This window comes from Stegodyphus dumicola, chromosome 4 (genome assembly GCF_044657685.1).
Source record: "Stegodyphus dumicola isolate Sdum_Otavi_A_Nest chromosome 4, ASM4465768v1".
NCBI classification, from domain to species: domain Eukaryota; kingdom Metazoa; phylum Arthropoda; class Arachnida; order Araneae; family Eresidae; genus Stegodyphus; species Stegodyphus dumicola.
The window spans coordinates 30,290,049-30,308,984 of NC_140771.1; the positions used below are offsets into that span (position 1 = coordinate 30,290,049).

The window sequence follows — 18,936 nt, forward strand, 5'->3', positions numbered from 1 at the left end:
AATTTAGAAGAAAGACGACACATTAAATGGTACGAATAACATTTAAATAAAGTTAACTACTTAAGGATTAAACACTGAATTACAAAAATTGACAGTATTTTGGTGAATATAGATATATTAAATAGAAGGCCCAGTGGTTCAGTGGCTAATGTGCTGCAGCACCACAGGTCCGGGGTTTGATCCCCGGACTGAGCAAAGTTGACTAAGCCTTTTATCCTTTGAGAGGGTCGGTAAAATTAGTACCAAGTTCACTTGGAGACTAAACACCGATGGTCCTGTGACAAGCTGACCATTTGTCCAGGCAGTATGCACAAGCATGCCGGGGCCCACGGTCTAGAAAGTAGATATCAAGGCACTGCCGTCGATGGCTCTCTAAGGGCTGTTTGAAGCACCGAGTTTAGTTTTAATTTCAGTAAATGGTGACCTAGATGACTGATTATTATTATTTTATTTATTTTATTGCAAAATGACAAATAAGGCATTTAAGAAAGAAGAAAAGGTTTAAAAGATTTTGTTTTATAAGAGAATGAGGCGGAATTCGTTCAAAGTCCACTGTACATGTAAATTTCTGGATTTTCGAGGTTACTAGAAACCAAAGATGCTAGAAACTTACTTGTCTTTCTAAAAGAAAATCTAATTGGCACTGCTAAAACTGGCTGCTGGATACATGATTCGCCAAGAAAGTGATTGTTTCTGATGTTGGCGCGAAAACCGCTATTTTGAAGATGGCACATAGAATACACCGACTTACTAAAATATTTAAATACCCTGATTTTTTCTGGTCCATTTCCAAATTCCCCGAGTTTTCCCAGTTTTTCATGTAGCATGGTAACCCTGTTATTTAATGCAATTTTAACAAGGAAATGGATGATTATGGCTAAATTAGGTGAGCCAAAATTGATAATTACAGCTGTGAATCTTATTTTGTGAAAAATTATTCTCAGACCTATTCTTGATTGATGGCCTTAATATCTTTACCCAATAAAATAAGTCAATAAAATTCCTTAAAGTGAACTTATTTATGAAAATGTACAAATAAACATGCTGATTTATACTAATTAAAATTTAATGGACTTCTTAAAAGTTTAATGGTTTCCTGGAAGAAAACATCTGAATTGAAAAATGCATGAACAAACAAGGATAAGAGAAAAATTCATCACGGACAGAGAAACTTTTAAAAGCTTTCAAGAAAAACAATATTGGCTAGTTCTTTTTATTTGCTGAGAGTGCCCTTCATGGAACTTTTCCTTGAATGGTACAACAGTTCTATAAAGTTATTTATATAATTAATTTATTAAAGCATAATTCATATCTTAACAATGGCAATTCTACTTTACATGAATCATGTAAAAAGTTAGATTTGATGTTAACAGAAAATGCTATTAGAGCATAATTCATATCTTAACAATGGCAATTCTACTTTACATGAATCATGTAAAAAGTTAGATTTGATGATAACAGAAAATGCTGAAACTCTTTTCATTAAATTCTTCATTTTATCATTGGAAATATCTATCTAATAATTAAAGAAATAACAATCCATACACATTTAACACTTTGTATGAATATTATGTAATTAATTTCCATACAAAATATAGTTGATAGACACCTAACAAAGTGTCAAAATTCTTTTGTTAGTTTAGAACACATAAATATCAAAGCAAAGCCATCCCCTCACCTCCTCAAGAATATAAGGGAGATGCATCTCAATGACCTGGTTTATTCCCATTACTTAGATGAGGAAGTTTTGAGAGTACAGTCTTGTTAAAAAGGGCTGACAGCAGACAAAACCCTCTAGTTTAAAAGATGCCCGATTTAAGAAATACACACTTAAAAATTTAACAAAAAATATTCTAGCACATTGCTTAATTTTAAACTCTAAAAAATAATGGGATGAAATTATTCACTACATACTGTTTTTGAAAACAAATGAAAAAAGTAGTGTCAACATTTCTAAATAAAACAGATTTAGCTTTATTTATACATTTATTATTGTAACTCTAACACAAAATAATAAAATTAAAAATCTGACTTTTTTCATACTTCATAAATTGCTTGATCTGTCATTCTCTTGGGGGCATTTTTCATTTGAACAACATGACTACTGGGTGCAGAACCGAGCATATTTATGTCAACTGTGAACACAAACAATATTTAGTAAATAAATAACATACAATAAATATATTACTGACAGAAAGCATTCAGAAATTAGACTATATTTCTCTGTTCAGGTCTGCTGATTTCCCAATAAAATAAATCATGAGATACATTAAATATTAGCCTAAAACATAACTATTATATTAAAAAATAAGGGAATGATGATAAATTACACTCTTAAATTTAATCATTTATTTCTAATTTTAATGGGCTCTATCAATTAATGAATTATAATCTTCTGATAGTTAAAATAAATTGAACTAGAGTGATAAAAGATGCAATTACAGACTTTTTATTAAATTTATTAATTTTACAACTATATACTGAAAACGAGCATTGTTAAGGTAAAAAATAATTTGATATTTTCAGGTTATAGGTTTATTTGAGTATGGCAGCACTTGAGAGTTATATGCCTAATGAGAAGAATGCCTTCATGGAGGACTTTTTAAGGGAAACTGGCTCATATTATGTTACACATGAGAAAAATAATAATAATAATTAAAAAAAAAAAAAAAAAACATGCAGCCATCCTGTCTCATTAAAGGTGTGCAAGACATAATTGTGCACCAAACGTAATAAGCTATTTATATCAGATTATGAGTGTCATAAATCAAAAGGGTGCTTTGTAGTGATTGTGCTGGATTATTTAATGAAAACTTTGATAGCAGCAATAGCTTCCTTTCCCCAAAAAGTGAGAGATAGAAGGAAGCACAGTTCACTTTTATTGTTAGCAAGCATATAAAATGAATGATTTAGCAGCTGCCCAATATCAGCACCTACAAGTTAATCATAAATACAACTTTATTAATCCTAATACCAAATATCATATACATACTAAAAAAGCTATGGGGCAAAGTCAAATGGCAAAATAAATGTCAGTTTGGCACTACCTACCTCCACACCAATTTTTTAGCTAATTGAAATCATGTGGCTTCAGCTGCATGACAGAATACAAATGCTTTCAGTCACGGTAAGTGAAAATGGCAGCTTAATAATACTCCTATGTAACCTGAAATTAATCTGGGAAATTCATTTTGTAACTGTACCTTTTCTTCTTCACTATTTTACAACCATCATCATTTTAAAAAACTATCATCCTTTCCATGAAGCGATATATATTGAAAAGTATTAAGTTTTCACAGAACAAGTTCATTTGCAACTTAACCTACTAAATGCCATGGCTTATTGGATCTGCTCTTGAAAACCTGTATTTAAACAGTGTCTATTTGCTCAGTTTTTATAAAGTCTTTTTATATAGTTTTTATTTAGTCTCTGTTTTATAATATTTACATTATTAAAGCATATAAGAAAGCAAAATATTTCAATTATAATCTAAAAAATCTCAAGACCAGATAAAGGCGTCATGCCTCTTAGGGGTTAAATTAATGACCAGTTGCTGATTGTTGCATGTTTTGCAGAAATTTGAACAACATATAAAATAATATACTCTAATGGCTATGAATAAAATTTTTTGAAAATATTTAAATATATATTTGCAGTACCACTTACCACAATGTCGGTTGCGAAATCTGCAATTTACAGCTTCATTTTGTCTGGCTCTTCAAAAATATTTTCTGTACATCACTTATGATTTTTGTAAATGGACCCACTGACCATTTTGTTGCTTATTATAAAGGCATTCAGTTTCTTTGAAACTTGCTTGTACTACACATGAATTATATTCAGTGGGGCCCTCTGTTTAGTATTTTGTATGAAATGCCCACTAGATCAACATTATTGATTTCAGTTTAGCAAATTCTAACACAAAAAAAGCTTTTTGTTCACCCATTAACACCATTTTGATTCATTTACTGCTTTCAGTTGGATGTGTGCTGCTAACTGCTTTTATAAAAACTTGAACTGTTCTGTATTTAGTACAAGGTTTGTTTTTGCTGTATTCGTCTTTTTTACTGTTTTGAAACCTGGACATTACAATTTATTGTTTTGAAACATGGACAGAATTATAAATAAGCTGGCCTATTTATAAATTTTAAGATCTTAACTCCTTGAGTGGTCACTTGGTATATATTAGTTTATAATTTAAAATATTTTGATTTCTTACTTTCTTTAATGATGTAAATATCATCTTAACAAATAGAAGTTTACTAAAACAGAGACTGAATAAATATGCAAATAAATTCTGTTTACATACAGGTCTTCATGAGCAGATTTGAAAAAGCCATGTTACTCAGAACCTTTTCTATGAAAAAAGCGGCATACAAAAGGTGCTTTTTAAAAAAAAAAAAAAAAAACATTTTGTGTGTTACCTTTATTTATTAAATAATATGTTCTTCACACTTAAACCACATAAAATTCAATTCTACAGCAATATCACAAAGTATTTAAAAACAGCATATCCTTAGAAATTTCAATACACAGTCTCAAGCGCTAGAGATAAAAATGCTTTTCCCCGTACAGTGTTGTCATTGCTTGCTTTGAAATTGTTGAGTTTGTTAAACAAAAAATTTATTAAAAATTTACAAAATTTGAAATAGGTAATAAAACAAATTCAAAATTTGTGTTTCCAAGTGCCATGTTTGGTTGGAGGACTATGTTATTCAAAATTGATGGCTCTAGGTAGAGTTGTTTTTTCACAATGCGAGAAACATTCATGCATATTCTTCATTATTTAGTTCCTTTAAATATAATACATGCCAATAATATTTGGTGACAACAGTTTGAAAAGTAAATCAACGCAGAAAGCGAAACAACGCAAAATGATGTTTTGAGACTAACAGACTTTTTGGGTCTAATGCCCCTTTGAGCTAAAAAAGTAATTTATTTTTCAATTAAGATTTCATAAAAATGTACTTTTTGTTTTCCTTTGTTTTTTTGGATGCATAATTTCTTCAAACTGGCAGATTCAAGAAATTTGTGTAAAAACCACGTCCATATAAAATGATCAATTATTGTGCTTCTGACATAAGAATTTTCTGAACAATTAAGTATGAAATATGAAAATTTTGATAACTACATATACACTGTTTAACCTTCCAGCATGTGCGTATGCACAAAATTTACGACAAATTCAGTTTTTAACGCACATTTTTCGCATATCGAAGCTGAGACGTTTGAAGGTCATTTCTAATTCCTCCTTTCTACCCTTCCCCACATTATGGAATGTGCCAACAGGAAGTCATTTGACATTTCTAACTGGGCTTTTGTGCTACGTGGCAACTCTTTCATAAAATTTACGAAACGCGTGGCCGTGTTTTAAATTTTGGAAAATATTTTTTTCTCACATATTTTGTAATTTTGTGTTATTCATTGCTGTGTAATATTTTAATTTGAATACATTTGGCTCTGTAAATTTTATATTGGTTTTCATGGCAAAAAAAATATGTGCAACCAGCTGATTTTGTTTGCTCGGATTCTTCAAGAATTATCTGATGAAGGAAAACAAAGAAACCTTTGGATGTGAGAACAATAGCGATTTCCATTCCTTATTTTCTTTTATTTCTATTTTTTAGAAATAAATAAAAACATTAAAGTTAGTTTAAAGTGCATTTTTGTAACCAGTAAGAAGTAAATTCCCTTGCAGAAGTAAGTAATGCTAAACTTACTTTTTTACCTACCAAGGTGTTTTCCTTTTTTATTGTCTATACTGTCTTTGATGAATATTAAAATTATCTTCGATTTTAAAATATAATTATTAAAAATTAAATTTAAAATTTTCTATAATGAAATACATCATTTCATTTCCATCTCACTAACATAAGAACTTAAAATTAATTTACTTATATTTGAAAGTGATATCATTTGTATTTTGCAATAATAAGATTAATATTTTATTTCTTAACAAATTTCTTATCAATATTCACTCATTTCTGTCGTTTTTCGTGCCAAAAACGGTAAAATAACGGATGTCGTAAAAAATACGACGCACGTGTGCTGGAAAGTTAAATACAGAAGTCAAAATGAATGCCATGATTTCTTAGTGTACTATGCAAAATGTAATAAATGTATTCTTTAAAAATGTACATACATGCAGTAATATAAGCAAGCTTTCAAAAGATGCAAACAGATGGCGCTGGAAATCCAGTCGTCATCAGCGTTTCTGCGAAAACAAAACCGGCAAAAAAACGCCTTCATAAAATGGTGACGCAACGGCAAAAAGCATTTTGTGTGCTTTAGCCCTTTCAGGACGGGCATCCCATCCTAAGAACCTGTTATCCTAAGACGTCAATCCCCAAGAACGTCTCTTACAGCTGGGCATCCCATCCATGCATCACTAGAGATTGCATTCAGAGGACAAGTGATGCGTATACGAATTTTAAGCTGGAATGTTTTTCTAAAGACCATTAGATGGCATCCTATGGAAATGAACACAGTTTTAGGTTCCTGACCTTGAGTTTGATATATTCTGCCTGACTTTGGTATTTTACTCATCAATAGGGAAGAGAACGTGCAAACAGAGGTGGGCTCTTTAAATCACGGGGTGTTAATATAAACATTCGCGTGTCTGATTTATATCCAATTCCTTTTTTTTATTCTATTTTTTCCCTCTACTATGTACGGTCTTTTACGGTTACTATGTGGAGTTCTGTTATGTTTTGCTTTACCTTCAGATATATTTCTGTTTCTTCTCTTTTTATTTAGGAAAGCCGCACCTCCAGTCTGTTATGGCGGGAATTCACCATAACAGACTCAGAGGAATTATCAGAGGAAGATGAAAGTGATGATTCATTTTCTAAAGAGTTAGAAAGCAATACTTTTTATTAGAAAGTATACTTCTCTGTGCTTCAAGATTTACCACACTCAGGCTTCATTTTAAATTTTGTTATTTCTTACTGTAAATAGTCTTTATTGCGTTTTATTAATTTTAAACATTATTGATGGATTTTTATCAATTAAAACTTTGGAATAATTTGAATAGCACTTCCGAAAATTATTTTACAACTTAAGCAATTTTTTAAATATATTTTCATGTAAAATAAAGGGAAAAAAAAGTTATTAAGTGCTAATTTTAACATATATAAGAGCTCAAGTAATAATCTAAAATGATACCAGAAATTATGATGCTAGAAGTGAAACTTTTTTTTGATTTTTTTAATAAAATTATGCTTAGCGATGCAAAACCTCCATCCTGTATGGTGACTGCCTACAATTCCATTCCGTCCCGCACGAGCATCTTAACCCTCTGAGTGTTATGACCGGCTTTATCCGGTCATCAGAAGTTTTGCTACTTGGCATATATTAGCTTATAGTTTAAGATATTTTGTCTTGTTACTTTCCTTAATAATGTAAATATCATCTTAATGAATGTACATTTATGAAAATACAGATTAAAATAAGTAATTTATAAACTCAATTAATAAATGCTGTTTAAATACCGGTCTTCATGACGGATCTAAAACCCTGCACCGCTCAGAGGGTTAAACAAAGATGCGACATCATAAAAGGGTTAACATTAGCAAGTCTGTCAATGCTCAGCACTAGTTCTGAACAAAATAGAGACAGACAGTGCCAGATCCATTACTGGTATGCAAAATTTCAAGGGACAGGTTGCATCTGTAAAGGAAAATCAACAGGTAGGAGAAGGCATATTGAAACCAACAGTAGGAGAAGGCATATTGACACCAGCTATGTGAGAAGCTCTCAAAAACTGAATATATCATGGTGGACGAGAATTGGAAATAGCCCAAAAAACTGTGTAAAGTTATTAGGAGGCATTTGCAAATGAAATCATGTCATTTGTAGTTGGTGCAGCATATGAAACTTGAAGATCTGCCACATTATCTTTTTGTGAGACACTTCAAACATTTTAATTATGTGAACATAAAGTAAAAGAATATCGAGGATATCAAAATAGCTATTCAAAATTTCACAATCATAAACCAGTTATGATATAAGATATTGAGCTTTAAAATGCATTATATTTTTGTTATCTTTGGTATTTAAAGGTGCCTTAAATGCAAGAATGCATCAGACACACATTATAAGTTGTTACATCTACAAATATCAATTTAGAGCCTTATTATGTGTAAGCAATAATTTTACAATTTAATATAGTAAATATTGTGATGAAATATCATGACAGCTGAATCACACTTTTTAAGAGAGGGGAAAAGTACCTTTAGATTGTGATGAGATTTGACTACTGCTGGAAATGCCACTGTTTTCATTTCTATTCTCAGGTTCAGAAGATTTGAGAGTTAAGCGTATGAATCTATGACCTGATAAAATATGAAATATAATTTACACATAGAAATTAAGAAACATATATAATCACAAGCATAATATACTTTATGGAAATAAAAGGAGTTATATACATTGATCAGCTCAAATATTATGTCAATTTTCTTAACCCTCTCGCTGCACATCTTGCGATTTCCACAGGCAACATAGAAGTAGCAGAATTTGCGCAACCTGCGATTTCCGTGGGGATGAATCTATTTAACTGTGCAACCCGCTCTTTCCCAGTTCAAGGTTACCTTTCGGCTTTTCTGTGATGTTTAATTTTTATTTAGATGTGGGCTAACAGATGGTGTTAGTTGTCCACATATCTGCCAAATATACAAGAACACGTAATGTAGCATTATGGATGTCTGGATGAAAGACTTTTGACTGTATGTACATTTAACAAAATTAAGTTTACTAGATTACATTTTATTTATATATAGATATGTATATATGCATGTATTTAATAAAAATCAATTAAACAAAAACATCCATAAGAACTTAATTTAATACAAAATTTTCAAGTTTTCTGAAAAACAAAGCATTTATTGAGGTTTTGGAAAATAATCTGATACTTTTCTTCGCATTGTCTTTTTTTAACATAAAATTGTCAACAAATTGTTTGATGTCGTCCATTTTGTCCATTTACCCATTGGAATGTGCATCTAAATAACTGCACATACTTTTCATGATGTTCTTAATTTCGGATGACCTGGGAGCTGCATTGCTCATTTCATTTTCATTATCGGAATCTGCATCAATGTTATTTTTTTAGCTTTGAACAAACTCCAAATTGTCTTTGTCTGCCATAAATGCCATATCATCATCTCCTGCGACAAATACTTCCGATGACACAGTTCAATAATACACACAATCCTGACACAGTAGGACACTCCAATAATACAGAAACTTTCTCAAACATTTCATTAAGTGTCAGCTCAGGTTCAATATCCTCCTTTACCATTTATTTTGGCGTGAACCAAACTCGCAGATTTTTACACACATTAATGTACTTGTCACTGAATTCCAAAGCCAGCTGATGAGAGATGAGATGTTTTTGTGTGGCATTTGTAGGGGTGGAGGGTGAAAGTAGCTTAGATAAACAAAATTGGCTCATGTTAACAGGCTATTCCGAGGGTATTTCAAAGCCAAGTTAGCCTCCTTTCTATGAAACATGTGAAACCACCTTTCTTTCACTTCCCATCTTTCTTAAAATCTTGCCAGCAATGCTTGGTGTTTTATGTATTTTATTCATTCCCAGAAGGGAAAATCTTTCGTCTTAATCCTCTGACTGATCATCCCACGATTTCCACGGGCAACTCAAATGTAGCAAAATTTGCTCATCCTGCGATTTCCACGGGCATACGTTTTTCTTCCTTTATTGAGAAGTGCATCCTGTTTTTACCCTGTTTAACCATTGAAATAAATTATATACAGTATTAAGCATTTAGTTTACGTTTTGGCCAACAGATATCGTTAGCTGTCCACTAAATTGCGGCATTTGAAGGCACGTGGTATTAGTGCTCAAACTTCACTTTTTTCTTACAGAAATGGCTGCTGAAAAACTGTTCAGCGATTATCTTGATTATTTAATTAAATTATTGAATTAATAATTAGATTGATTATTAATTAAATTTATTGAATCTGGTGCAAAGACTGTGAAGTTCGACTTTGCCTGGAACCCTTTTTTGAACTTATCATATTAAATTGCATTTCTAAGGTATTTTTCCCTCATCGCTTTTTATTTTCTTAAATTTTATACATTTTACTTTTTTATATTATGCAATAAATGGAAATTAATTGTAATTCGACTGAAATTTATTTAAAAAAAGATTTTTTTGGTGGTAACATCTGAAATTGGTTTTTCTGGCAACTTAGTTTCTCATGATAAAAATCTATATAAAAAATATTTTTTAGAAAGAAAAAGTGCATTTTTCAATTCTCCAATATGTATAGATTTAAAATATGCCGAAAAAAAAAATAGACAATTTTGGAAGCGATTTTGGTTTGCAAATTGAGCAGTCAGAGGGTTAAGTACGCATGAAAATACACAGTAGTTTGTCGGGCCATTGTATTATTTCGTGTTAAGCGTTTTCCCATTACATGCATTTCACTGTAGCATAGATTTTTTAACTACTGAAATCTAAACCTATTTCTCATATTATTTTAGTTTACATGACATAAATTTGCACATGGCATTTTTCAGAAATCTATTGATCCCAAAATATCCAAACTTATCTTAACTAGCATTGCGGAGAAATCAACATCGATTCAGTAAAATACTACTGATATATAAGTACTACTAGTAAATATGTATTTTACAATAAAAACATTACCTGCATTTTGCATATAGAAAGGTTATGAACACAGAAATATATGTCTTTCTAGAAGATGAGATTCAAATATACATACTTGCATTATATCAGTCTGTTATGCAATTACAGACTGATTGAACTTGAAAAGTTTTTAAGTCCTGACAGTTGAGGGCTTTTAGCCATGTGCAAATAAAAATAAGAAATAACATTCATGTCAAGTTGAATGACTGATAAATACATGAACATAAGTATCTACAAATTTTAGAAAGAACTAACAGAAAGATATTTCTAACATCAGTATCAAATACACAAACTTCAAAAACAAATCTACTATGCTTCTATGACAAGTGGTGTCTCAACCAAGAGTCATAACATGTAGTTTGAGAAACAGAACATTTTGGAACAGAACATTTACGAAGCTATTATCGAACTATATTTACAACTGCATTACAATGTAATAGAATTTTACTCATTCTTTATAAAAAAACATTTTCAGCATAGCTTTATAGCAGATAACTATTCATAAATATTAATCTTGCAGTTTTCTAGCAACAGGTGACCTACCATCTCTGAATGTTGAACAAAATCAAAGACACTGATAACATTACTATACTAAACCCATGGACCTTATAAGAGATAGACTAACCTAGTGGGCGGAGCGCGCGTCACCGACATGTCGGCAAGAAAGATTAGGGACGATCTGGTTTACTTTAACACTGAAACCTATGGCTTTTGTATGACATAACTCTTTTTAATTATTAAATGTGATACGTTGTATAGTGATGAGACTATGAAAGCCACAGTTTTTACCAAATAGGATTTAATATATCTCATTAAAGCACTTTTTACTGCATTTCGCGCATTTTTTTTCATGCGTAATTCTTGTACAAACATCTTTACTTTGGTAAAATGGTAAAAACTCTAAGCACAAAATTTATGAACTTAATTTTTCGTACGAATAAAGTAAAATTAAACAAGATCTGATAATTTTTTTTTTTTAAAATTTAATGACCATTTTCAGGCAGTGATTTTTGAAACTATAATAATTACAAAACAATCATTTTTTGATTGTATCATCATTAACTTACTAACATTAAAGTGGAATTTATAAAATTTGGAGCCTAAAATTTTCTGAGTGTAATGAAGGGGGAAAAAAAAGGTAAAATAAAATCTAGAAGCAATCAGATTTTATATTACGCCCAAAAGGAACCTTTTTTTAATGTTTCAGATGTTACCTATATTTATTGAATATCATGTTTGTCGCCCGCAAACCACATACATTTGAAAACAGCATATCTATAGAATTTCCGCACTGGAGATAAAACTGTTATTTTCCATACAGGTGCTCGCTATGAACTCGTTGAGTTTGTTAATCCAAACATTCGTTAAAGTTTTATAAAATATGAAATAGATTAAAACAAATTCAAAATTCGGCCGTCCAGATGCCCATGTTCGGGTGGAGGATTACATTATTCAAAATTTGATGGCTCTAGATACTGTCGTTTTTGTCACAGTGCGAGAAACATACATGTATTCATGCAGATTCTTCATTATTCAATTTCTTTACATATAATACAGGGCAATAATATTTGGTAACAACAATTTGCAAGGAGACACGGACATTTATAGTAAAACAGTGCAAAATGCCGCTTCTAAACTAACAGCCTTTCTAGGCTACCACCCCTTTGGGCTAATAAATTAAATTAACAGTAAATAAAAAAATCTTATGCAGAACTAAAAATAAATTAAAAAAAATAATCACTATAAAATACAAGCAAAATTAATTATTACGGTTAAATACAATTTTAATATTAGAATTAAATGTATAAAAATTTTTAAGGAGTCAAAAGTGTTTATCACTATGATGTATTATGAAATATAATTGAAATAAAATTCCTTTAGAGAAATTGTGCTATAATACTCATCTATAATTTAAAAAAAGCAGCACAATTTAGAATTTTAAACAAAACTTTCAAAAATTCGTTTTTAAATATTTTAGTATTTTTTACTTATTTATAGCAATAAAAAGCATAAAAATTGCAAGAGAAAATTGCTTGTTTGAAATTTTCTATTAGTTCAGATTTAAAATATTATTTTCTAAAAGAAGTAGTTTCAAATTTCCTTAGGAAAAGCTAAAAAAATATCCAGCAATGAAAGCATGCAATAGCTTTATAATTATTTGGAACATTAATTATGCTTGATAAATATGCTACATTTTTTAAAAGCAATCTCAATTTCAAAAATAAAAATATGTAGAATTTCTAATTTGTGAAATGAGGCACTACAACCAGCTTCTTCTTGACAATAACACACGTTGCAATAGGCAACCACTGTTAAATTTCTGCAAGTCATCCCTACTCCTCCAGATGTGATCAAAGTGACAGCTGGGAACGCCTCCGACGAAGGAGAAAAACCCATTTGGGTTAGTCTATTTCTTATAAGGTCAATGACTAAACCACATGAAAAGCAGCAATATACAGTCAAAAGTCGTTAATTCAGACTCGTCGGGACTTCAGCGATTCCGGATTATTGATTTTTCCGAATTATGGATCATCACTTTAAATCTGGTAAGATGGCATGCAGAAATTATAAAATTAAGAATATGAAACCATAATTTATGAAATAAAGAACAATTATGATCTAAAGGGTATCAAAATTTACAAAAAAAGGCTTAATATTTATTTGTTTACTTTATTAAACATTTCTTTCAATGTAAGTTGTTTAAGTTGGTTCGTTTTATGTAATAATACTTTCTCTTTAATTCTATAAACAGACATAATTTCTTGTTCAGTTACAAAGTTCCGCTGCTCAAGACCTATAATTGCTGTGTGGAGAATACCGACTAATTTGTCAATCGAAATTTTTTCGTTTTCAATAACCTCTGTGTCACTTTCTTCACTATCGGAAGTGAATTATAATGACGAGGAATTTGATTTAAATCATATCAAAGATGGAGTACATCGAGATGAAATACTACATTTAGTAAGGAATTATAAGCCAAATAAAATAAAAACATCTGCCCTGAAGATAAGGATAGTGTTGACAGATCAACTTCCAATTCATTGCACACTGTGGCATCCCCCCCCCCCCCCGCTAACCACAGAGCAGCGTGGTACAGTATAAACAGATTTCGGAATGGTTAGAGAAACGAAGGATATGCCTTTATCCACTTTTTGCAGCAATTCCACTTTTTGTTTAATGGACATCAAAACATACTTTCGCTTTGTAGATCCTTTACGTATTAGTAAATATATATCGGAAATTCTATTTAACATAATCGAAAGTTCAAGCTTACTTTTATAAAATTGCTCTAACAGTCTGCAAAAAATAATAAGCCGGATTCAATTCGAAAATTAAGGAACAACGCAATCTGCAATATTAACTGAATTAGATAATTTTAGCTTAGCTTATACCGTCCGTTATACATTAAATGTGTATGCGTAAACGTATTATGCGCATGCGCACACACATATCCGCAGCCGTAAAGGTCTTACGTGCATGTGTGCTTCTGCGCATGCGTCAATGTGATGCATGCGCAGAAGGTTTGTAGCTTTGAGGTCCGGATTATAGATCATTCCGGATTATGGGTGTCCAAATTAACGGACTGCATACATAAATAAATAAATACAAAAATATTAAATGTACTTACTTTCATTTCATTACAAAATATTATGTTACAAAATTAATAATAATTAATGTGATTAATTACATTAGTTACTATTAGTATAATATTAATAAACTGAATAGCCTTAAAGAGGACTTATCATATTCCTTGATGGTCATCAGTGAATTTTAAGCATATTGAAAAACGCAGTTTAAGTGATCCTATTTGGTATCTCTTAATTGAAGTAGTCCATTTTGTATTTTTTAATAATTACCATTTTACTACTTTTTCAGATATTACACAATACTATTCCCTAGTTTTCATTTTCTCAAACATGTTGCTGATGTCTCTTAACATAGCCAGAAATTTTGCCCCACTGTTGACAGATGACCATTATAATTTAGAAAGGTGACTGGATACCATCACAGATGGTGTTCCAAAAAGAACTTTTCTTTCGTTGAATTAACTCACAAATCAAAATAAACTCCAACAAGAACTTAAAAAATAAAACTCTGATTAAAATTGAAATAAAGTGCTAACATATATTCAAAGATGACATGTTTACTTAGTCTATTCCAAATTCTAAGCAGAATCAACAACTCTCTCGAACGATATATTACTGTTACTTCACAAAATCTTTAACATATTTATTAGGTACTGTTCCTCTGAAATTCTGTACAATTAATTGTTTAAAATGACTCTAAAGACATTCTATCCCCTGGCAGAATTCCCATAGCGGAATCAACAAAATTCATTTGATGATTTACGATTAGGTAGGTGTATCATATGACTCATAATTAAAGGCAAATATAGGATAGATCACTTGCTGTTATAGACTTAGCTCATAAGGTCACTTGGGAAAATACCAATTTTGTCTTCTTAACTACTGAAGTACAAATTAGAATGTAATAAAAATATTTCAAACTTCAGCTATATTAAACAACACAAAGCTGGATTATATTTTGAAAAGCAGTTTTGCTTGCAAATGGTTATCCCAGCTCATAACTTCTTTGTGGTAATTTTTAGTGCCAAAACATCTCCAGTGATATTTTAGTAATTATCTTTTCTTTATCTCTATTTGCTAATAAAAGAGATATCCCTAGAGATAGCCATGCATTTCTCTCCTTGATCTTTCAGAACATCAATATTACTAATTACTTTTTCTTCACTTTAAAAGCCAAACATTTTAATTAATAATAAGCAAGCACAGCTAACAGAATTTGCCATGTATGGAACTGGACTAAAATTTTGTTTGTTTGTAATAACATTTTGTTTTTGAGAATTTGGCAGGATTAGCAAATACCATTAAAAATGTTTTTTGAAACTTTAAAAAAAAATTAGCCTGATAATAAGTAAGTACTAAAGCTTCTATATTTTACATTTAAAAAATAAAAAATTACACAATACAAACCTATGAAAGCATTTCTTTTCCTCATAGCAATGACTGCATCAGCATGTGTAGCGAATTCGACTTCACTGACACCCGCAACACGACCACTACCATCATACTTCATACTCACACTCTTTGGCTCAATACCTAAAGGCTTGAAAAACTGAAAAATAATGACAAATGAAATAATAGAAAATAAAAAAAAAGTGATTAATTTTCAGTAGGAATACATTTAGTAACTCTGGGAAAAATATTTATTTTGTGTTAATCATAAAGGCATTATTAATCAATACCATACAGCAGCTTGCATTTAATGCATTTACCACATTAGAATATAGAGTAAATTCTCATTAATTCAAAATCAAGAGTCTGCTTTGGAATCAGAAAAATTTTGCTAAAGGATGAAAGCATATCAGAAAAGCATCATATAAAGATTAATGGTACTCCCTGGTTATCCAGTCAACTTTGACAAGAATCACCAGGCAAAGTGCTACGTTGCCAAAGTAGGCAACCCAGAATTTTATGAAAATGCATTGGCAACCTACTAATGGTTGCACGCAGACTATACTAACACACATAGTGACCCAGTTTGAAATTCAAGTGTCATGTCCGTGCTTCCTGCTTGTTGCGAGTAGTACGTGGAATTTTTTTCTTGTAATGAATTATAATGCCAGTGTGGAGTTTGCCTGCAAATAAAGAAAGTGTTACATTTTTTCAGAAATATTACACTTTGCCTAGTTGGCGAGAGTATAGAAATGCACATTCCGTGAAGTTAATTTGTGCAATTCTCTGATGCTGAAAATTCTGCAGCTCTCTAATGTTTTTTAAGTTAAGACAATTTGATAACTACATGAAGAGCAGTACCAAGCTGTGCTACTAATGCTGAAAATTTTTCCATTCTCTGACTTTTCCCGCCAGTTTAAATAGACCATTGTGCATATATGTAGTAGACAGGAAAAATGAAGGGTGAATTTTTTATTATGGATGTTTGTCACATTTTTAATTTAGTTAATTTATTGCTGTTTTATGTAATTTTGAGTGCTTTGTTACAGATATTTATTTTATGTAATTTTCGGTGTTTCATTACAGAATGCTTCATGAGCTTTTTATTCTGTTAATTTGTTGCTGTTTTATGCAATTTTCAGTGTGCTGCCATTTTTTAAAATGGCTACTGCTTTTTATGTGTTAAGTTGGCAACAAATTAGTTGCAAAGATTTAGAAATTTTATAGGAGGGTTGGACGGATAATCAGACAGTGCTAGATTTATAATAAATTTCATTTTTAAGGACTGAAAATGTAACAAGAAATTTACCCATAAGTAGTGAACCTACAAAGTAAGAGGGTACTTATCAGTTATTAACACATTTTCTTGGTCATAATTTTTTTGGCGACAAAAATGTTATTTTTTAACAAAACATCTCCAATGACATTTTTATAACCCTTATTTATTTCTAGAACATCAAAAATAGAGGTAATTACAAAGAATCTGGCTAAGAGCTCAATAATATTTATAGACTGTTGAAAAGGATATTTGATACAAGACATGGAAAATGCTGTGTACTCTAAGTGTGCTAATAAAACTTTAAATCAAAAATATAATTATGTTAATCCACACACTTTGAAGAACCACACTCAGAATAAGTTATAAGGCTGTGCAAAATGGCATAATATGAAATAATGTATGATAGCATTTGGGAACATATTTAATTAAATTCCAATAGCACAAATGCTTGGAAAATTTCTTCAGGACAATTGTGATAATAAGATTGTGTTTTCTATTGAAAACAATCAAGTTATAAATTAATCATCATAATTTTTTTTTCAAATGTAAAAACAAAAAAAATGTAAGCTTTGTAGGCATCAGTTCTTTTTCCAAAACATACAGCATGCAATTCTTTTCTGGGTGGGTGGGGGGCATGTCACTATGAAAATGTTAACTAGAAGAACCAATCAGTAATAGCAAATAAATTTGCCTAGCTAAAAAAAATTACTTTTCAGAGTACTTCTTTAAAGTGAATTTTTATAGAATATTTTTGATAAAACAAAGTTTTGCTTCTTTTGAGATTGAACTCACAAGTTTGTTTTATTTTACTTTTAATGACAGACATTTAATAAAGTTTAAAAAATGATAATTTATACACAACTACAGGAAAGAGGTTGAAGCACGGAATAAGTTAATTCGATATACTACACCAAAAGTAAAATTTTGCTGTTTTTTCCTCTAACAAAGATCTAAAAAGTTTAAAAATTCTTTAGTTAACATAAAATCTAACTTGGTCTTTTTTTTTTTTTTTTTTAAATATAAATTTAATTAATAAGTTGGTTACTCGCCTTTAAGTGAAACTTTGTTCTCGACTATTTGCTAGTACTACCTGTTATTTACTCTTTTTAAAAAAGAGGAGGAAAACAGAATTTCCCCCCTAACTCTAGGCTGCAACACAAGTTGGAAATATAAAACTTTCTATATAATTTAAAGTATAATAAGTGTTTGATTAAGTACTGTATATGTATTGGAACATTAGCCAATAATAGTTGCAAATATCTATGAACAGTAAAACTGAGAGGATTATTTTCAAGTTTTACTAATAAATAAATTTCAAAATGAACCCTGTATATCATGTAAAAATTTTTGCTTAAAAAAGAAATTTATGAAAATTTAAAGAATGCGATATAGTTTATCAGTAGGGATATAATCTTAACTGTAGTGTGTTGGAAAATTCTTTATATTTGTCATTACCTCACTTAGCTCCTTATAAATTCATGGAAGGCCAACAGGCAGCTATGTGGTTGGTAAGTTTTTTAAAGGTTTAGCTTTAAATTCAAACACTGCTCTTAAAGTTTTCAACTTTAACTAAAAAGGAAGTAGCTATCATAGCACCCTATTTTATTTTAAATGGCAAACTTTCAACTTTGCACATTAGTACAACAAATAAAAACAATGCACAAGTATTATAATGAATCATTTAACAAATTATAAATATGGAAAGACACACACTTCAAACATTTAAACATATACATTGCAGCATATGTTTCAATAAGTAATACAAATTAAATAAGTGTTATATATGTTAGGAAAAAAAAATCTTACGTTAATGACATCTTGCTCTGTTGTTTCATAATCTAAGCCTCGCATCTGTACAATGTGCTTTTCCTCACAGAAATAACGAAGGAAAGAAGTAGCTCCAACTATAAACGAGTAAAGCAACATATTACGAATTACTAAAAAGATACAGTCAACTTCTAATTAACCAATGTCTTGCCAATTGCCAAGTAATTAAGACTGCTGTATA

The 18,936-nt window shown here is 30.5% G+C and overlaps 1 protein-coding gene across 3 annotated transcripts in view; it reads right to left on the reverse strand.

Annotated features, from left to right (window-relative positions):
• Positions 1-18,936, reverse strand: part of LOC118193885 (G-rich sequence factor 1-like) — a 51,823-nt gene that overhangs the window by 22,349 nt on the left and 10,538 nt on the right. For all 3 annotated transcript variants that reach the window (XR_015040597.1, XM_085814663.1, XM_085814662.1), the window contains exons 2-5: positions 18,735-18,832; positions 15,668-15,809; positions 8,232-8,333; positions 2,044-2,135 (exon numbers count right to left, since the gene is read on the reverse strand). Coding sequence is in view for 2 of the 3 variants with exons in the window: in XM_085814663.1 (XP_085670789.1) it covers positions 2,044-2,135; positions 8,232-8,333; positions 15,668-15,809; positions 18,735-18,832 (434 nt within the window). In the remaining variant the exon portion in view is untranslated. The remainder of the gene's footprint in view (positions 1-2,043; positions 2,136-8,231; positions 8,334-15,667; positions 15,810-18,734; positions 18,833-18,936) is intronic.